A 20282-nucleotide genomic window follows, 5' to 3' on the forward strand; every position below is an offset into this window, starting at 1 on the left:
CGTTAGACTAAATTTTTGATTTAGAAAGATTCTGATTATAAGACTAAATTTGGATATGAAATTAGGGAGGATATTACCAAGTAAGGAAAGTAAAGGACGGTGGTCCACATAGCGTTTGCGTTTGCGTTAGCGATTGTGGTAGTGGTAGGTGCCATATATGGTGTTGGCTCTCTTCGTATAATACCAATGTACTATAAAGGACTCTTTCGTAATTGTACAAAGCAATGGAATTCTCGTATTAATAGTTGTCTAATTGATATGCAATCATTTATTGTGGTTGTCCATATGCTCAATCAGATCACCGACACATTCAATTATGGTAGTCACTTGTTAGTCAATATATAACTAGAATATAAATTCAAATTTATTGATTTGATTTTCTTAATTTATTCGATCGTTAACAATTTGAGCGCCTTTGTAAATAGGGGTTTTATTCAAGGACCATATTTGTAAATAAACGTTCGTGAGAGCACGTGCGTACACACATGTTTGGGTTTCATGTTTCACCGGCCCGATCAGAGAATCGCTGAGAAGAAAAAATGGCGTCCGCGATTTATCTCTCTCTCTCAAATGTAACAACGCCTTTGAAATCGACCTCGCTCCACAAGTCTAAACTCACTCCACTACATCTTCGTCTTATCTCTTCCTCTTATGCTTCCTCGAATCGCGAAACTTCTCTCGGATTGCGTTCCAGTTTCGACCGAGCTACAGTTCCTGTTTCGTGTAGGCGCCGGTTTGACTTCCTCCCTCGTTGCGGCATTTCGTCGAACGACTTTCCTGCGGAGAGAAAGAAGAGCTTCGGCGAGTGGGTTGAGTTTGTGGGAGAGGCGGTCTCGACTGCGTTTCCGGTATGGGTTTCTCTGGGATGCTTGTTGGGGCTTATGAGACCAAGTACTTTCAATTGGGTCACTCCCAATTGGACCATTGTAGGTCTTACGATCACGATGCTCGGAATGGGAATGACTTTGACCCTCGACGATCTTCGTGGCGCGTTAAAGATGCCCAAACAGCTCTTCGCTGGCTTTCTCTTGCAGTACTCGGTCGGTTTCTCTCTTACTGCTCTTGTCCCTTGATCGAATTTGAGATATCCGAGACTTTTTCCTTTCTTCTGCTGTGAATTGGGAATTTATAACTAGTTTTGTTGGGTTTGGTAACATAAGCTTGTGGAGTGTTTCAGCTAGCCTTGTTGCAATTACCAATTCTTTGGTTTGAAAGGGTACTATCAGAGCAGGAAAAAGGTCGTAACTTTCTGATGAAAATCGTGTTGCAGGTCATGCCATTATCAGCATTTCTAGTGAGTAAGCTCTTGAATTTGCCATCGCATTACGCAGCTGGTCTCATATTGGTTGGTTGCTGTCCAGGCGGTAAACAAAAAAACACATTTTTCTACTTGATTGTAATTTTATAGCCTTTTGGTCCATTTATCTCAGGCTCTGATGCTCGTCACTTGTTGTTTGAAGGTACGGCAAGTAATATTGTCACGTACATTGCGCGGTCTGTACTCTAAACAAAAGATATGTTTTTGAGTTCTACATATTGCTTGTTATACAACTAGATGATCTGAATTTCCCTTTTTTTCATTTACAGTGGAAATGTCGCACTATCAGTGTTGATGACAGCAGCTAGCACTGTTTCAGCTGTGGTTAGTGTCATCGGTTTTTCTCTTCTTCTTGTAGATTGAGGAGACCACATTCAGTAATCTTTTTCTCGATTACGTTTTATAGATTATGACACCGCTTCTTACGGCCAAGCTTGCCAAGCAATATATCACAGTTGATGCCCTTGGATTACTAATGTCGACACTACAGGTATGGTATGTACAGTTAGTTTGTTGTTTGAATTATAAAGTGCGAGTTTTCTGTTCATTGGATTAACTCTTCTTGGTTCTTTTGTGGCCACAGGTGGTTCTTCTCCCAGTTTTGGCCGGGGCATTTCTGAACCAATACTTTAAAAAGCTGGTGAATTTTGTTTCCCCTGTGATGCCTCCAATTGCGGTTGGGACCGTTGCAATTCTATGTGGGTATGCTATTGGTCAGAACGCGTCTGCAATACTCATGTCTGGGAAACAGGTAGTACTGGCTTCTACGCTTCTTCACGTCTCTGGATTTCTCTTTGGGTATCTGTTTTCAAGATTACTTGGAATCGATGTGGCATCGTCCAGAACTATCTCAATCGAAGTTGGCATGCAGGTAAGCAACACTTTCTCAAATGAAACTGTATACGAGCTGGTTTTGAAACTCAATTTCAGCTGATGCTGTTTCCTTTTTCTTTTGATTTTGGTGAAGAACTCGGTGCTTGGAGTTGTTCTTGCGACACAACATTTTGGGAATCCGCTCACTGCAGTACCGTGTGCTGTTTCTAGCGTCTGTCACTCGATCCTTGGTAGCATGTTGGCTGGAGTTTGGAGACGCAGTGCACCAAAGCAGATTGAAAACTGAAAAGAGAAAAAAATGGGTACTTCATGGAGTTTCTCACTGTTGCTCAAATTCGACAGTGATATTAAAGGTTTCTGAATAAAAGGATTATGTCGTGTTTTGTTCCGATATGGTGAAATTACCTTGGAATGTTTTGTTTTCTTAAGTATCAAGATGTCTTCGTGATCTATGAACAATAATCATTTTGTTGTAGCAAAGCAACGAGGTTAAAAAAGGCTATTTTGTAATTTCGAGTATTCTTGGAGTGTATTATTGGTATTTTCAGAGGATTAAAGACTTTAAAGGTCGTCTTCTCCAAATCGATTTTTTTCTTTTCTTTGCCTTTTCTCTTGGGTTTGATTTCGTTTTTGATCTTGTTCTTTAGTTAATTTGTTTTGGTGCTGGAAATCCATGGAGGCCGAAGGAGAAAGACAGTGGAGTTCTCTCATAGTACCTTGTGTTCTAGAGATGGTTAAAGAGCAAAACTTGACGACCGTTCCTCCGAGGTATGTTCGGTCTGATCAAGAAACATCTGAGAATTTAGATGATTCTAGTATGAGTTCCGAGATTCCAGTCATCGACATGAAACGCTTGTATTCTGTTTCCACCATGGATTCCGAGCTCGAGAAACTCGATTTCGCTTGCCAAGATTGGGGATTTTTTCAAGTTAAGTCCCTTTCTTCTAACACCTTGAATCTTAGTATCTCTCGCGGAATATAATTTATGCTAAAGCTCTCTTGGTGGGTTTCAATCTGTCCACAGCTTGTAAACCATGGAATAGATTCGTCTTTCTTGGACAAACTGGAGACCGAGGTTCAAGATTTCTTTAACCTCCCCATGGAAGAGAAGCAGAAGTTTTGGCAGAGAAGTGGTGAATTCGAAGGATTCGGACAAGTGAATGTTGTGTCCGAGGATCAGAAACTGGACTGGGGAGATATGTTCATCCTCACCACTGAACCAATTCGATCTCGCAAATCTCACTTGTTCTCCAAATTACCTCCTTCTTTCAGGTAGAAACTGCCGAGTTGTTATTACTGTCTAATCTCACAAGTATCAAACTGAAAATCCGTTTTTCTTTTGCAGAGAAACTGTAGAGACTTACTCCTCTGAAGTGAAGAGCATAGCTAAGATCCTCTTTGCGAAAATGGCGAGTGTTCTTGAGATCAAACGCGAAGAAATGGAAGATCTGTTTGAAGATGTTTGGCAATCTATCAAGATTAATTACTATCCGCCATGTCCACAGCCAGATCAAGTTGTCGGTTTGACTCCACATTCAGACGCCGCAGGTCTCACAATACTATTACAGGTGAATCAAGTGGAAGGACTCCAGATCAAGAAAGACGGCAAGTGGGTTGTTGTGAAACCTCTTCGAAATGCTTTAGTTGTTAATGTTGGGGAAATCTTAGAGGTAAGAGATGACTGAAAAGGCTAGTATTACCCATTGTTATGAAAAAAGATGTTTTTTGGTGCTTCGTTCTTCTGATTGTGAGTGTTTTTTTTTGTTGTAAAGATCATAACAAACGGGAGGTATCGAAGCATCGAGCATAGAGTGGTGGTGAATTCAGAGAAGGAGAGGTTATCGGTTGCGATGTTTCATAGTCCGGGAAAGGAGACAATCATTGGTCCAGCGAAAAGCCTTGTAGAAAAGCAGAAGCAACGTTTATTCAAAAGTATGAGCACACAAGACTACTTTGATGCCTTCTTTGCTCAGAAGCTCAATGGCAAATCTCACCTTCATCTTATGACTATTTAAGGACTGGACCCTCATAAACTCCATGTTTCCAGCAATACATAGGTTCTTTTTAAATGGTAAACCTTGTAAAACTCGTAGATATGTGTATTCTTTTTTCTTCTTGTAAAAGTCGTTAATGCTAATTGTAGTAATTATGGGTTTGTTCTTTACTCTGGTTCGCTTCTAATTAAGGCTATTGAAAATAATGCAGAAAGTTAAATTTGACTTATAACGTCAATCCAAAAGGAGGGTCATTGGCTGTTTAGTGTAGTGTTGGGTGGACGCGAAGCAGCAGATTATAGCATTTCTCTCTTCCCCACAAACTCAACCAGTAAACCACCGGAAGAAGATACCAACCGTTATTGTAAACAGCCGTCGGAGAAGCACAAAATACGCGAAACGCGAGGCAAACAAGAGAAGTCGAAGGATCAATTCATCACGTCTCTTTTAGCTAATCGATGGGTTTTTGTTGGTGACAAAGGGATTTCTCTGTTTCTCGGTGTTTTCTGGGTTTTAAGGGTTTCGTTTACAAGTCGAGCTTTTTGGAGGAGAGTAATGGCGGGTGTTTCTGCAATCGAGATGAATAAATACTCTCTGTTGAAGGATTTTAATGTTGATGTTGAAGTAGAAGACGAAGAGTACGAGACTTTCTCTCTTTGTTTCTGGGTGTATCTCTTAAATTCCACCACATTCCCGTCTACGATCATTAAACAGGTGTTTTTCTCCACAACTCAATCACAGCTTCTTCTTTTTTGTTTCCTCGGTGTTTCGCTGAAATGTTTCTTCTCCGCTAGTTCTCTGTTTAATTGTTCATATAGATGCCCCGCCTTGGAATCAGCTGTATTTGGAAATGAGACATTTCGATTTGGATGTTTTTGATTTAGGGTTTCCTCGAGAGTTTTCTGCGTCGTATATTGAACATTTCACCTTTTCTCTGAAGGTTTTTTCAGTCTCTTGTATAACATAGTTCAATGATCAAGCGGTTTGTCTTTAACAGGTTCACTCAAAGATGAGTGTTAGTGCACCTTTCCTTGTCCTAGATGAATATAAGAAGATGATGCTTTTGCCATTGACTCTGCTTCACAAGGAAGCTCCTGATCCTGTTGACACTTCTTCCTGGACTCAAGTTCCTAATGTGTCTACAAAATCCCATTTTCCTCTCGAAAAATGGGTTCATGTCGGTTGCCAGGTAAGATTCTTCCCAAGCAGCTCGATTTTCTTAGGAGATGCAAGATCCTGTATTTCCATTTTGAGATGGCTGTTTCTGCTGGATTTCTTAGGTTTCTAGAAATTACGTGAGGCTTCTTATCGATGGAGAGATTGTAGGAGAACAGTCCTTGACTTCTTTGCTGATAAAGAACACCAATCACGAATGTCTTCGAAAGATATCACTATTTAGTGTTGGCGGAGATGGTTATAGCGTTCAAGGTTTCATCCAATTTGCAGAAGTCTTGCCTGCTAGTTGTCATGTGGAGCATCATTATATGAAGGTCTCTGCTTGAATTTTGCCTATCTCTTCCTTTACAACAATCTTGTTCTGTATTTTGTTTATTTTCTGAAGTATTTTATTCATGTTTTTTCCAGGACCCACCTCTATGGTTATCTGTCGATAAGTCATCCTCATCGGGGATTGAATTAGACGATGACGGTGTTTGGAAGGTCAGACTTTCTAACGCTCATTAGCAGCATTTGATTTACATTTTCTCCTCACTTCGTCAACAGTTATGTTCTACTCTATAGGCATCTTGTAGGGAGATGTTTTCCTTGGATGTTGTTTTATCCAATGCTATTGGCCAGCCTGTGCACAAGGATGTGGAGGTTCATATTCTCTTACGGTTTCTCATCACTTAAAGGCACTAATTATCCTACTCTTCTTGGCTCCGAAATTCACGATATTACATGGTGGTGTAAAATGCAAGGTTGTTGCATCGCTACTGTATTCCGATACGCTTGTGGAGGCCAAGTCGAGTGAAACTGAGGCTCCTCTTTTGGTAAGCTATGAAGGAGTTGTATTCTCAGCTGATGATAGACCGATCAAACTATTGAACGGACGTTCATCCTTTAAGCTCAAGATCTCTCAGGTAAAAACGACATTTTACTATGTGTTTGATCTTTGTGTTCATTCTCCATGACTCGTATGGGAAATTGTACTATGTGTTTGATCTTTGTGTTCAATCTCCATGACTCGTATGGGAAATTTTACTATGTGTTTGATCTTTGTGTTCATTCTCCATGACTCGTGTGGGAAAACGATTGACCACTCAGGTTACAAATTTATAGCTTTTTTCTTAAATCACTAAAGAATTGTTGTTGTAAATTCTTTTTTCTTTTTGCCAGCTTTCCTCCAAGTGTGATAACAGATTGTTCTGCATCAAATTTCAAATACCAAATGCTAAAGATTATCCTTTCCTCCAAGCTCTAACCAACCCAATACGTTGCATTTCGATTAGTCCTAAAAGGTTGACCCTCATTGACCATCATCCATTAAGTACCGAATCACCGAACATTCTTCACAATACTTCCTCAGTGAAACGAGCCAGGTTTTGTAAAGAAAGTGTTTCTGGGAGTGAGGAATCATATGAACAGGTATATATAGTGTTTTTCTCTTTTCATAATGTTATTGCAAGTTGCATATCTTTATATCAACCTTACCTTTCTGCATTGCTTTGTGTGAGAAGTTCGATAATGGAAACGACGTGAGTATGCACCACGAAGAAGATAACTCATCAACTGATTCAGAAAACTCGGAAATGAGAGACTTGGTTTTGATGAGATATACAATCTCAGATTCTACCATCTTCAGATACTGTTTAGGAAACTTAACAGAGAGGTCTCTTCTTTTAAAGGAAATCACAAACAACTCATCAGACGACGAAGTTTTGGAATTCGCTAGTCAGATTTCTCTGTATTCAGGATGTTCCCACCACTGGTAATTTTAACCTAATACATTGATGGGAAGAAAGACTCCTTTTTATGATAATTGTGTTGAAGTTTATATTTTCGAAATATTTCAGCTATCAAATCAACATGGCAAAAAAGCTAATAGATGAAGGAACAAATGTGTGGATACTGATATCTCGGAACAATCAACATGTTCATTGGGATAATGTGGTCTATGAGATTGAAGAACATTTCATGAGGATTTCCAAATGCAGCAGCAGATCTCTCACCCACCAGGATTTTGAGATTCTAAGGAGAATATCAGGATGCTACGAGTACGTAACTCAGGAGAATTTCGAGAAAATGTGGTGTTGGTTGTTCCCTGTTGCTTCCTCAATATCCCGGGGCTTGATAAACGGAATGTGGCGTTCTTCGTCGCCTAAATGGGTCGAAGGATTCATCACTAAGGAAGAAGCTGAACATTCGCTTCAAGGCCAAGAACCGGGAACCTTCATACTCAGGTTCCCTATTTCAAGAAGCTGGCCTCACCCTGATGCTGGTAGTTTGGTTGTGACTTATGTCGGTCATGGTTTCACTCTTCATCATAAGCAACTCAAGATCGATAACATCTGCGAGTATATTTCCTCTCTTTTTTTAGTTTCCTTCCTTAAACAAAATCTTCTTGTTTATTGGATATCTGATTCATTTCCTTTTGTTCTCCGCAGAAGTATCGAAAGGTACACGGATGCAAAACTGCTGCAAGATATGTTGTTGGCAGAACCGGAGCTCTCTCGTTAAGGAAGGTGAGACAGAGGTTTTCTTCATTGTGTCGGAGCAAAAGATAGATTGACTTTTGAGATCAAAGAAACGTACTTTTGGTTTTGATTTTTGTTCTGTGCAGGATCATAAGAAGTCATTGATTGATATGTGGAGGTTCCTACATTTTCCAAATATACTGATGCTAAAATTTCATACAGTTTGTAGATTGTAAAAGCTCAGAAAGCTAACAGAGGCTCTAATTGATGTTAAAATTACAATTTGTAAGGATTTTTTTTTTTTAATTACTGATCTTCTTTTAGATGTTGAGCACAAAAGTGTAAAACCTGAGAGTAGTAAATCTGCTCAACTTAATGTTAAAATTACAATTTGCAAGGATATTTGGAATTATTTACTGAATCTTCTTTTAGATGCTGAGCACAAATTCAGCGACAAAAGATAGGTAATAGCTGGTAAGGCACCCACCTTCACGAGTTGTTTGATTGATCACATTTTTGTCAGAAAGTGTTGCATCTCAATTAATGATTTCAACAAAAGCGGATGGTTTCTTATGTAGAAACTCGATTTTCGTTTCATACGTAATAGTAACATATAAATGAATTATTTCGTGTGAGGCGTGTCCAATTGTTGGTGAGGATCAAAAGTTGTAAACCTACTTTCTCTTTTTCTGTCTATCTCCGTAACCAACTTCTTTGTCTTCTCTTCGTCTTCTTTTTTTTTCCCCCAATTTCAGATAATGAGATAAGGAATAGCAAAAGAAAGAAAAAAACTCACAAGGTTTTGGGAAGAGAAACAATGGCTAATGCAAAGGAAACAACTTTTTATATAACAATCTCTGTGGTTGCTTTTGTCATTGGTAAAATCGTAATCGCTCTTCTTCTATACAAGAGATGGAAGAGAAAACACACAGTTGATGAAAATGGATTTCCAGGTGATAGTCTAGCTTTTATTATCTGACTCAATCATCTCTCTCTCTCTCTTTTTCTCTGTTTGTTTAGTTTATGTTTTATATAATTCTTCAGTTAAAGGAGGAGGAAAAATGGTGATGTTCAGATCTCCACTACTAAACTCTGTTTCCTCCGACTTGTTTATGAAGAAGACACATAAGCTAAGTAACAAAGACATTCTTGGTTCTGGAGGATTCGGAACTGTTTACAGATTAGCCATTGATGACTCTACAGTTTTCGCTGTGAAGAGACTAAACAGAGGGACCTCTGAAAGAGACAGAGGGTTTCATAGAGAGTTGGAAGCAATGGCAGATATCAAACACAGAAACATTGTAACTCTGCATGGCTACTTCACTTCTCCACATTACAATCTCCTCATCTATGAGCTCATGCCTAATGGAAGCTTGGATTCTTTTCTGCACGGTACACGCCAAAAAAAAAAACAGAGCATTAAACACAAAAACGTGTATTTGAGTGGTTTCTTCAACCACAAGGTCCACAACATATGTTTTTATTTGCAGGAAGAAAATCTGGGGACAGAAAAGTTTTGGATTGGGCGTCTAGATACAGAATCGCGGTTGGAGCGGCTAGAGGGATTTCTTACCTTCATCATGATTGCATCCCTCACATTATCCATAGAGATATCAAATCTAGCAACATACTTCTTGATCACAACATGGAAGCTAGGGTTTCAGATTTCGGTTTAGCCACTTTGATGGAGCCAGACAAGACTCACGTTTCCACGTTTATAGCTGGAACATTCGGATACTTAGCTCCTGGTTTTGTACAACAAACAAATATATTTTCAATTTCCAAGTCCATAAACTAAAAAAATAGTTTGATCTGAGTATGTTCATGTGTGTTTTAAAAACAGAGTATTTCGATACCGGTAAGGCGACAATGAAAGGAGATGTTTACAGTTTCGGGGTTGTTCTTCTGGAGCTTTTAACAGGAAGAAGACCAACAGATGATGAGTTTTTTGAAGAAGGAACCAAGCTTGTTACTTGGGTAACAAGTTTTGTCTTTCTCTTTTTTTCCTTGTTAAACTTAATAGTTAATTTCTCTGGATCGCTAAACGACATCGTTAAAATTGTATACAACAGGTTAAAGGAGTGGTAAGAGACCAAAGAGAAGAGGTGGTGATAGATAACCGGTTACGAGGAGCACCGGTTCAAGAGATGAACGATGTGTTTGGTATAGCGATGATGTGTCTTGAACCGGAACCGGCAGTTAGACCGTCCATGACCGAGGTCGTCAAATTGCTAGAATACATCAGCCTTTCGAAACGTTCTTCCTTTTGATTTCTCTCTGATTAATTTTTTAATTTCATTATGTGTTCATTACTCGCGAGAAAGTGCGAGAGCATGTTATTAAGAAAATTGCTTCGCAGTCTCTTACTTTACGTTGGTGATACAGTATCATAAGGCTTGCTAAGCCTTCTAATCAGTTTCTCTTCAGATAAATTCTGAGATAAGATATAAGTCAATATAGTTGCAAATAGCCTAATGAGAGATGCAAGATTAAGATCTACGTACAAATTATGTAATCTCTTGGTTGTAATGACTCTTATTTAAGAACATATGCTGTATAACTTTAAACTTAATAAAACTGTAGTCGTCAAAAAAGATGTTATTAAGAAAATTAATTCTTCTTGAAATAATCAAATTTAGCTCCAAAATACAGTTTCGCTGAAGGAAAAAAGTTTTCGAGATTCGCTTCTTTGATAACTGGACTTGAAAGTTAAAATATAATTAGTATTACGAATCTAGAAGACAAACTATTATTGATTTTTTTTTTTTTTTGGTTTGTGAATAAAGCATTATACAGAAAAAAAGCCATATATATTATACAGTATTTCTTAAGATTCTCGTACAAAGTGGGCATTGGATCTGAAAGTTTCTTTAATCTACAGCTCGGCTCACGTTTTGATGTCTCGTTATTTGACGGTGGTGTCCCAAATATTCTTTATAGTTTCTAAAGACAGTTATTTCATTTTGCTTAACAAATAAAATAGTCAGTCGAGATTCTTAAGGTTCAAACGTTAAACCAAAGTGACATAATGATCTCTAACAATAAGGTGTATAGTGCCACTTTATTGAGAAAACTCTTACTTTACCTATCAGCAATTTGCTGGATTATTCACCTTAAAAGCCTGAAAACATTAATTAGAATTATTTGCGTTCTTTTTTGTAACTGTTTTAAAATTTAAAATCATCACTGACACACTTTTTTTTTTGTAACCGATGACTGATAGACTTGCATCATTTATATATAGAAAAAGATCGTAGAAGAGCTCTCTCACTCAGACAAAATCAAACAATGGCTAAAGCATGGATGTGCCTTTGCTTCCTTATCTTCTTCCACTTCTCTTCAGGTTAATCAATCAACCATATCCTAATTTACTTACTAAATTTCACATTAAATGTGACTCAAAATTTTAACTTTAAACGTAAGAATTTCCAAGTTCAGATTGTGAACCATTCCTAATCCTACTTATAACAGATTCATCTTCATATACTTTTTGGTTGTTTTTCTCACAGAAAGAAACTTCATCAAAGTCAACGCAGAGGTACATGCTTAGACCAGTTATCATAGGTAAAACGATGTTTGTTCTTCTTACTCAAATAAGTTTTGTTTCAACGTCGTTGTTGTAGATGAAGACCTGGTGTGTGGCTAAACCTTCTTCAGATCAAGCAACACTTTTGGATAACATAAACTACGCGTGTTCTCATGTCGATTGTCGGGTTCTTTCGAATGGGTGTCCATGTTACTCCCCCGGTAATCTCATAAACCACGCTTCTATCGCCATGAATCTTTATTACCAAGCTAATGGAAGAAATTATTGGAACTGTAATTTCAAGAACTCTGGACTCATTGTCATAACTAATCCCAGTGAGTTTGATATTTCTCTTTTCCTTCTTCTTCTTCTTCTTTCTAAGAAAAAAATAATGTCAGATTAAAGTTTCGTCTTATTTTGTAGGCTATGGAAACTGCTACTATGAATACTCATGAGCAAAAAGCATATGTAGGTCTCTGTTACAAGAAAACAGAGGAGGAGCATGTCTCTATGAGTTTTATTACTAAAAATATCAAAGTTTTATCCTGTTATAATCATTTTAGTAACATCCAAAAGAAAGAAAGTTTGTGATATATGAAAATGTTGATCTTAATTAATCCGTCAACGGAGGGTGTAGCATTTTTGTTCAAAAAGGTGTAGCATAAAGTTCCGAGATTTTAAATCATTCATTTTAATGTATACAAGAAGAAAAGGACTTAAAATTGAAAATGAAATTTAGAGAGGCTGAAAACATTAACTAGTAATAATACAAGGAAGAAAATGTTAAATCACTGGATAAGTAACACGTGGCAAGATCACAGCTTCAGATAAGATAAGTGGAGACGATGGACTCCCTTCACAGTTTCCCTCTTCTCTTCTCGTATTGAACAAAAACGAAGACAGTCGTCTCTTTCGTCCTCCCAAAATCCTCACACTTCCTCCTCCTCATGTGGGCTTCTCTCGTCCACCCAAAAACAGCAAATTGAATAATAAAAAAAAACCTCGATCCGCTAATTAAACACCCACTTGAATATATTTAATTCGTTTTTTTGGTTGTCGTATTTTTTATTCATTGCAAACGCAATCTCCCTGCGGAGAAAAGAAGTTAGCTTTTCGTTGCTTCCGCATGTAACATCTTCCAATCTATACAGACTCCTTCCAGTTTCAGAGAGCTTGATAATCCAAAGTCCTCAAAGCTTATTGGATTCTGGGTTTTGTGAGAATGATGACGTCATGTCGGAATATAGACTTGGGTACGAGTGTGCTTGATCTGATCGCGTGCGGGTGTGGCCGTCGTCAGCTCCCGTTAGGCAATTTCTCGAAGACGCTTTGTAAAGCAAGTAGCACGAGAAGCTATGGCGGCGGGAATCTGGTGTTCCTCCGGCGAGACATAGGTGAGAGTTGCAAAGCTGTGCCGACAAAATCCAAGGACATCTCTTTGGTCAACGGTATGAATCTCAGATGTCTAACTATTAGTTAAAGTTATCTGCTTTTGGTTCATTTGATTGATATCAGTTTGGTTTGGATTGAGATTTCTTGGATCATGTATCTGGTTGAATGATTGACTTGGCTAAGTATCAATTACAAAATCTTGTGAACTAATGTATGTCTCATAAGAGTGCATGTTCTGTTAAGTAGTTATTAGATTCTCCTTTATGAATTTTCTTTCAATTAGAACGAACTGTTGGAATCTGGAGTACTTCTTTTATGGTTAGGATTCATGAGAAATGAAATGATGATGAACTCTAGGTATTGGTCAAGCTAAGACAGTGAGTTTCGATTTGAGGCAAGAGTCAAAACAGCCCATATCGTTGGCAAATCTGTTTGAGGTAGTAGCTGATGATCTGCAGACGTTGAATGACAATCTTTTGTCGGTCAGTTTCCCCCAAAAAAAAAACAAAAACTCTTTTTTAGCACTGTCTTCTTCTTTCCACCGCTTGACACTGAATTACTTCTTCATTAGACTGTTGGTGCAGAAAATCCGGTTTTGATATCTGCGGCTGAGCAAATTTTCGGAGCTGGTGGTAAAAGAATGAGACCCGGTTTGGTATTCCTTGTATCACGCGCCACGGCAGAATTAGCTGGCCTAATGTAAGCAATCTATAGAATTATGTATTCCTTTCTTCTAATTCGTTATCCATCTTTTAGCACAAATTGATCATTTTCAGGTGTCTTAAAATCTTGATGCAGGGAACTAACTACAGAACATCGGCGTTTGGCTGAGATCATCGAGATGATTCACACTGCAAGCTTGATACACGACGATGTGTTAGATGAGAGTGATATGCGAAGAGGTGAGTTTCCATTCATGGTTATGATGGTTCATCTGTTTTTTTTTCCTGTAAAAATGTTTGGTTTAGTTAAAACTCTCTGTATAATTTACAGGGAAAGAAACAGTTCACGAGCTTTTTGGCACGAGAGTAGCTGTGTTAGCTGGTGATTTCATGTTTGCTCAAGCGTCATGGTACTTGGCAAATCTTGAGAACCTCGAAGTTATCAAGCTTATAAGTCAGGTACTTGATTACTCTTTACATTCAGAGAGCACTGTGCTCTGAAATCTCCTTTCATTAACTTAATATGTTTTTTCAGGTGATCAAAGACTTTGCAAGCGGAGAGATAAAGCAAGCGTCCAGTCTATTTGACTGCGACGTTACGCTCGACGACTATTTACTCAAGAGTTACTACAAGACAGCCTCGTTGGTGGCTGCAAGCACCAAAGGAGCTGCCATCTTCAGCAGAGTCGAGACTCATGTGACAGAGCAAATGTATGAGTTTGGGAAGAATCTCGGCCTCTCTTTTCAAGTAGTTGATGACATTTTGGACTTCACTCAGTCGACAGAGCAGCTGGGGAAGCCTGCAGGGAGTGATTTGGCTAAAGGCAACTTAACCGCACCCGTGATTTTTGCGCTGGAGAAGGAGCCAAGGCTGAGAGAGATCATTGAGTCTGAGTTTTGTGAGGAGGGTTCGCTGGAAGAAGCCATTGAAGCAGTGATAGAAGGCGAGGGGATCAGGAGAGCACAAGAATTGGCTAGGGAGAAAGCTGTTGACGCTTTGAAGAATCTGCAGTGCCTGCCTCGAAGTGGCTTCAGGTCAGCTCTGGAAGATATGGTGTTGTACAATCTCGAAAGAATTGATTAACTCTCCAAAAGAAGTTTTTGAAAGATTGAGACACATGCTTTTTAAGTACAGGAACTATAGTAAAACATACACACACAAGAGGATTTGGCTGCACTACAGAGATTGTGTTGTCAACAATTGTAACGCGGTTAGTTCATATTTCAGATAACACATGATTTCAGCTAAATCAAATCTTTTCAAGTCAGTGATTGAGTGAAATTTCAATTGGACTTTCAAATCAATTAAGACCACTTAAATCACCTCTTCATACATTCTATGCATATTATAATGATTACATTCATTTGTGACATCTAATCTCAGTGTTTGCTTGCGTTTACAACAATAACATTTTGTGAAAATTGGAAAATGTTTTATTCATTATTATCTACAGTATGTATATATATTCTAGTTTTAATTTCCTAAAAAGCATATTCATAATTGTCTTGCCATCTGATTCCAATAATAGGTCAAACTTGTACGAAAGTCATCTAGTCAAAGGTATTAATAACTTGTACTCTATTATTATCAACATCATTGCCCAAAAACGCATCTATAAATACACTCCATTACACAAGGCATATAAGAAAAAAAGTATCTAAACAAAACTAGGATATTCATTTTCAAAGCTATTCAAATCATGGAAACCGGTTTAACCATCTTGAAGCTGTCCTTGTGCCTCAGCCTAGTCGTGGCTGTATCATGTGCTAAGGCTCCTGCACCGTGGAACCCATCTATGGGGATACGTCCGGGAACGTGTGACCACTACGAGTGTCCCACCTACAATTTGGCCGAGGCTGGCTACGGCTATGAGATCCGCGTGTATGACTCTGCGGTCTGGATGTCCACTGCTCCCATCCCTGCCCCATCCATGACTCAAGCCACCAAAACCGGTTTCCAAAGGTATCTTACATTTTTTTCAATCTAGTGGGGTATATCTATTAAAGTCAGTGTTGTTATTGGTAAACTTTGATTTGGATAGAATTTTTGACTCTACGTGTGTAATTAGATTGATTCTCTTTTTGCATATGATTAAAAACGTAATCAAACCGAATAAAATTTGGTTTTCTTTCTGTTTTTTTTAATAACTAAGATATTTTGGATTTAAGTCCGTATATCCTTCAAGCCTGATATCAAAGCATATATATAGTCTAGTCCTAAGAGCCACTCGAACCAACAACCTCTAAGTTTTGCCTGAGATCTATATTAGTTGAGTTATTGGCTGTTGGTTTTTTGTTTTGTTTTTTTTTTTACATTTCATTAACCTAATGAATCATGATGTTATCGCATCCTACCTAAATTTATTAAGTTAAAATTGAAAGTGATGTCGTTTTGGGGGTTGCAGATTATTTAGTTACATACAAGAAGATAACAAGAGCAAGACAAAGATGAATATGACAGCTCCGGTGATCACACAAGCAACACCGGGAAAATCAGTACTCTACATGTACACCGTCTCTTTCTACCTCCCGAAGAAGAACCAACAGAATCCACCTCTTGCCGATGACCTCCACGTGCAGCCATGGAAACCAACTCACGTAGCCGTGAGGCAGTTTGGTGGGTACGTGACGGACGATGCAGCCAAGAAAGAAGCTGCAGCTCTGATGGCTAGCCTCAAGGGTACTGAGTGGAGTGTGTCCATCGAGAAGAGCAAAGGAAAGTCGCCGGATTATTTGGTAGCCGATTACAACCCGCCGTTCCAGACCACGGATAGAGTTAATGAGATTCTGGTTCCTTTTAACATGTAATGAGGTTATACGCCCTCACAATCCGATTGTTAAGACTTAGCAATTGGAATTACGAGAGGTGGTTTAGAAGCGAGAGGACTTTAACAGCTTCTTTATTAAACCGGTTCAATAAAAAAAATTCATGGTTAATATTTTCATATTTATCTTCTTCTGGTTAACAACAATAGTAGATTATTCGTAGTAAGGATAGGAAAGGAAACAAAAACAGAACCGCTTTCCAACTCAAGATCTCTCACAAGGTGTTAAACCAGTAAACCGGAAAAGAAAACAAAAGAAAAAGGCAAGATTTGCAGATCTTGAAGCGATTCTACATCTTTTGGTTGAAGTAAACTGAGTCAAGGCATCTTGAAGCGATTCTACACAACCGTATATCTGTAATGTAATGTGAATTCTATTATATTCTCATACCTTTATGTTCGTGGTCGGACCTTAAACATTATAAAGAAAGAGTTGAGAACTCGTAAAGTATAACATAGATAGTGAATAAAAAAAACTTCCAAGGATTTCAAAAGTAGACAGACACCTTTATTTGAGCGGAGTCGTCTACCAAACATATGCTGAATTAAAGTTGTTTCCTGTAATCTGGAGTCTACTTTACTTTCACAATAGTCAAACCAATGATAGTCATGATTCCAAACTATATGTTCTTTGAGAGGTTGTGGATGGATCATCTTTGGAATCCTTAGAAAGCCGTTTCTCGATCTTTCTCCCCTCTTTTTAGGTTTTTACTTTGTTGTAGAGTTCTTCTCTCCATTAGGTTACTTAACTTTCGTAAACTATATGACTTCAAAATCATATTCTTGTAATATTATTTCTTGCATTTAAATTAAAAACTTTTAAGAAAAAAGAAATCCATCTAATTTATGTGAAATTGCCCGAAAACTTATGCATCCTATAAAAAAGCCTAATATTGGCCCATCGTCGTTCTTATTTGCTATATTATGTTCAAGGTTCAGGGTTCCTGATTAATGTTTTCAGGGTTCCTGATTCTTTTCTTTCCAAATCGTTCATTGTCGTATCAGAAAGTAAAGCTTGTAAGAACATAAAATATCAAAACAGCAATGGATGGGATCCCCTCCAGTGTCATTTTTGGCCCGACATCATTCACATAATTGAAGCAAACAGACACTCAAAAAAAAAGACGAAACAACTTGAAACCATCCTTAGATATTGTCCATACATTTTTTTTTTTTTCTAAACCCAATTATTTGTTTTCTATTTTTATGGGATATTTTGTTGACTAACCTACTGAATAAAGATTGGATCATCTACCTGCTTACCAATATTCGATGTTTAGAGAATAACAAAATAGTTCTTCGTAGACAATGATCAGATGTATAAAACTTTGGTTTGTTCTAGTTATTTCTCGAATTAAACGAACCGACCTAATAGTTTTTTTTTAGTGCTACCGTATACTGATTTTAATTTTTAATATATGTAACTGATTTTAATTTTTTTATATACTAATTTTAAATAGTGCTAAATTGTTTATGGCCCGTACGTGTCGGTTCTTGCTTCTGAGGCTGTCCCTCCATGGCATCATATCGCGGTATTATTCAATCGAATACAATTACTATTGTTGTTGTTACTAGTCATTATTAAACACTGGAAACTCCAATACTATTATTTTTGGCAAAGAATCTAACATTATTATTAGTTCACATCAAACTTTTATAAGGGTGGACATGCGAGGAACCTACCATTGTAGACGACCAATACGAAGCTGTGTCTTTTTTCGAATCTTTTTTCTTAAACACAAGAGTTGTTTCTCCTCGGATTGCCTCCTACGTGGCATCTCATGTACCTTTCAACATATAACTTTTTATTTGTTAGTGGCCTTCGGCGTTGTCATATAAGAAATTTTGTTCGTAGATATTTTATATACCAGCTTCAGTTTTTTAAATAATTCCTTTAAAGTAAATCATTTGCTTCCTAAACATCTGCTTCCTACAAATATTTATAAGATAATTGTTTCATAACGCCTTTTTAATATGTAGACTATAATGACCGTGTAAGTAAAATCATAATGTGTCTTCTAATTTAAGTATTGTTTTATAAGACGGAAGAGTACTAAATACTAATATTACGGTAAACTACTAAACTGGATAGGCTATATTAATAACGCGTCTCAATTATTGGAAAGTGGACCATTGTGTTAGTCAAATAGGCATTAATAAAGTATCCCTTAAAGTAATTAAAAATGGTTGCCCAAAGAGTAATTACTATTTTGTAAATTATGATAGGCCAGTGAGCGTTACGAAAAATGAGTTATCAATGAACATACTACGATTTATTTGTTATTGTTTACAACTCACAGACTTCCAAACATGGACCAAAATTAAAAAATAATGTAAGATGGTCCATTACTCTTTTGTTCCTCAATATATCTATACTCATCCTGCTGAGTGCTGATGACAATGTAAATCCAAGTTTCATTTTATACAATCTGATGTTATAAAAGCAAAAAAAATAACAGTAAGAAAGGAAAAAATCAAAAAAGGTCACGGATAGACAGCCGACGTGGAACAATAACGGACTCTAGAATGGAACAAGACATTGCTGATTCGTTGACAGTGACATTGCCCGGTAATTTTTTAATGACACGTGTCATTATTGGCATTCATTACATAATTTTTATTTTTTTTTTTGGGTTGAAACGTTACATCTTATTTCTTATTTTTCTTTCTTTTTTCCCATAATACATTGAAGACATTTAGCTTATATGCACACCTAATTATGCAAACGTCTATTCTACTTTCCATTAATAAAAGTCTACTGTCATGTCGATGACATATTTTTCTTAATCTGAATAATATTCTTGGCGGATATACCAAATATTTAACACTAAATATTTTGATAACGGTCATTCTACTGATCAACATGTTAAAAAAAAAAACAATGTTTGGATAAATCAACGAAATATAAGTGCATTGTGTCTTTTAGATATTTGACTATTTTAAGTATCCATTTTTTTTATAAAATTAGTTAGCAATCATAAAAGATTTATGGACACATTTTTAAGTTTAAAGCAAATCTGATATTATATGGTTGCTTTAAACTTATAAGCACTCCATAAATAAAATATATAAACTTATATATAGAGAATGTCTTAGAAATATCTTATTTTAAAATTTGGAAAAGTGGAATAAAATAAATCAGAAGATTTAAGCTAATCTAATTATGTTTAGCTGGTTTTGACTTTTGAGTTGGAAACTCAAGCACACTTATTCAACATATAAATTATCCAATCGAACTTAAAGATTGATGAATTTCGAGATTAACAGTTATTTTAGTTTTTATCTAAAATGGAATATCAAAGTTAAATACAGATTATTGAGTAATTCGCCATAATTTGTAAGAAGTGCTCAAGAACATATCAAGTATTGAGAAATTTTTTGAGTAATATACAAATAATTTGGACTAGTTAACTAATTGTCAGTTATTTTTAGAAACTTACTCCCTCCGTTTCATAAAGAGTGTCGTTCTGACACTTTTTTTTGTTTAAAAAAATGTCGTTTTAGAATTCCAATGTAAATTTTGACATAAAATATCAGTTTTAACCTCAAAAATAAATTCAGAAAATTGTTATAAATTAATTTCCAAGAATCATTTTCTGCAAATTATTAAAGATATAAGAGACATTTAATCTTATTTCTGAATTTGTGTCAAGAATATCAGAACGACATTCTTTGTAAATATATCTTGTTTGTGAATATATCTTGTTTGTGAATATATCTTGTGGAGACAAGATAAACATTCGGATTTACTCCAAGCCATACTGTCCGCATCTTCTCGGGAGTTGTTGGTAACAACTATCAAAACAAGATCTCCAAATTTTAAGATCGTTATTTGTTACTAACATTAAGGGACGGTCACATAAAGAAAAATTAATTTAATTAGTCTAATTAGATTCATCGTACCGGTTGGTTCGAGGACGAGGATCGGTGTTGGATATGGACGTTTTGAGAGGGTCAAGTAAACCAATTAACAAATCTTGGAATATACATGTGAGCCAATTTATGAAAAAAAAGTAAAAAAAAAAAACTATATAAAAGAAAACTAGTACGAAAGTAGAGATTCACTAAAGCTTAAATTCCTTTCGCTCTCAGATAT

General features: G+C 36.9%; 7 protein-coding genes across 10 annotated transcripts; all 7 read left to right on the plus strand.

Annotated features, from left to right (window-relative positions):
- Positions 1-503: 503 nt before the first annotated feature.
- Positions 504-2658, plus strand: LOC18008939 (probable sodium/metabolite cotransporter BASS1, chloroplastic). The gene is made up of 7 exons (XM_006389913.2): positions 504-1040; positions 1271-1364; positions 1461-1494; positions 1588-1642; positions 1725-1808; positions 1902-2189; positions 2286-2658. Exons 1-7 carry the CDS (start codon positions 540-542, stop codon positions 2436-2438), a joined length of 1209 nt encoding a protein of 402 aa, XP_006389975.1. The 5' UTR covers positions 504-539; the 3' UTR covers positions 2439-2658.
- LOC18009104 (protein SRG1) lies at positions 2618-4804 on the plus strand. Of its 3 annotated transcripts, XR_002897440.1 has the most exons (6): positions 2618-2719; positions 2800-3080; positions 3177-3424; positions 3498-3822; positions 3925-4223; positions 4358-4804. XR_002897440.1 is itself a non-coding variant. In XM_024150600.1 (4 exons), the coding sequence occupies exons 1-4, from the start codon at positions 2826-2828 to the stop codon at positions 4165-4167; spliced, it is 1071 nt and encodes a 356-aa protein (XP_024006368.1). In that variant the 5' UTR covers positions 2745-2825; the 3' UTR covers positions 4168-4316. The 3 variants fall into 3 exon arrangements, 1 of the variants encoding a protein (XP_024006368.1); XR_002897435.1 differs by lacking the exon at positions 2618-2719 and having other exon boundaries at positions 2745-3080; XM_024150600.1 differs by lacking the exons at positions 2618-2719; positions 4358-4804 and having other exon boundaries at positions 2745-3080; positions 3925-4316.
- LOC18008365 (SH2 domain-containing protein B) lies at positions 4408-8173 on the plus strand. Its single transcript, XM_006389915.2, has 11 exons — positions 4408-4860; positions 5144-5335; positions 5427-5636; positions 5731-5805; positions 5887-5964; positions 6066-6227; positions 6484-6732; positions 6825-7075; positions 7161-7661; positions 7752-7829; positions 7928-8173. Exons 1-10 carry the CDS (start codon positions 4702-4704, stop codon positions 7822-7824), a joined length of 1950 nt encoding a protein of 649 aa, XP_006389977.1. The 5' UTR covers positions 4408-4701; the 3' UTR covers positions 7825-7829; positions 7928-8173.
- A 401-nt stretch (positions 8174-8574) lies between these two features.
- LOC18007953 (receptor-like serine/threonine-protein kinase At1g78530) lies at positions 8575-10131 on the plus strand. The gene is made up of 5 exons (XM_006389916.2): positions 8575-8734; positions 8826-9173; positions 9272-9529; positions 9625-9758; positions 9854-10131. The coding sequence occupies exons 1-5, from the start codon at positions 8599-8601 to the stop codon at positions 10049-10051; spliced, it is 1074 nt and encodes a 357-aa protein (XP_006389978.1). The 5' UTR covers positions 8575-8598; the 3' UTR covers positions 10052-10131.
- Positions 10132-11050: 919 nt separating this feature from the next.
- On the plus strand, positions 11051-11925 carry LOC18009162 (glucan endo-1,3-beta-glucosidase). The gene is made up of 4 exons (XM_006389917.2): positions 11051-11124; positions 11291-11319; positions 11405-11642; positions 11731-11925. Exons 1-4 carry the CDS (start codon positions 11070-11072, stop codon positions 11760-11762), a joined length of 354 nt encoding a protein of 117 aa, XP_006389979.1. The 5' UTR covers positions 11051-11069; the 3' UTR covers positions 11763-11925.
- Positions 11926-12223: 298 nt separating this feature from the next.
- LOC18009095 (solanesyl diphosphate synthase 1) lies at positions 12224-14631 on the plus strand. Its single transcript, XM_006389918.2, has 6 exons — positions 12224-12755; positions 13057-13181; positions 13271-13398; positions 13498-13601; positions 13693-13820; positions 13897-14631. Exons 1-6 carry the CDS (start codon positions 12530-12532, stop codon positions 14443-14445), a joined length of 1260 nt encoding a protein of 419 aa, XP_006389980.1. The 5' UTR covers positions 12224-12529; the 3' UTR covers positions 14446-14631.
- LOC18009394 (heme-binding protein 2) lies at positions 14469-16504 on the plus strand. 2 transcript variants are annotated; one of them, XM_024150083.1, is made up of 4 exons: positions 14469-14572; positions 14891-14922; positions 15106-15324; positions 15767-16504. In XM_024150083.1, exons 1-4 carry the CDS (start codon positions 14480-14482, stop codon positions 16167-16169), a joined length of 747 nt encoding a protein of 248 aa, XP_024005851.1. In that variant the 5' UTR covers positions 14469-14479; the 3' UTR covers positions 16170-16504. The 2 variants fall into 2 exon arrangements, with proteins under 2 accessions (XP_024005851.1, XP_006389981.1); XM_006389919.2 differs by lacking the exons at positions 14469-14572; positions 14891-14922 and having other exon boundaries at positions 15012-15324.
- The last annotated feature ends 3778 nt before the right edge of the window (positions 16505-20282 follow it).

This window comes from Eutrema salsugineum, unplaced genomic scaffold, assembly GCF_000478725.1.
Source record: "Eutrema salsugineum unplaced genomic scaffold, Eutsalg1_0 scaffold_9, whole genome shotgun sequence".
Classification (NCBI taxonomy): Eukaryota; Viridiplantae; Streptophyta; class Magnoliopsida; order Brassicales; family Brassicaceae; genus Eutrema; species Eutrema salsugineum.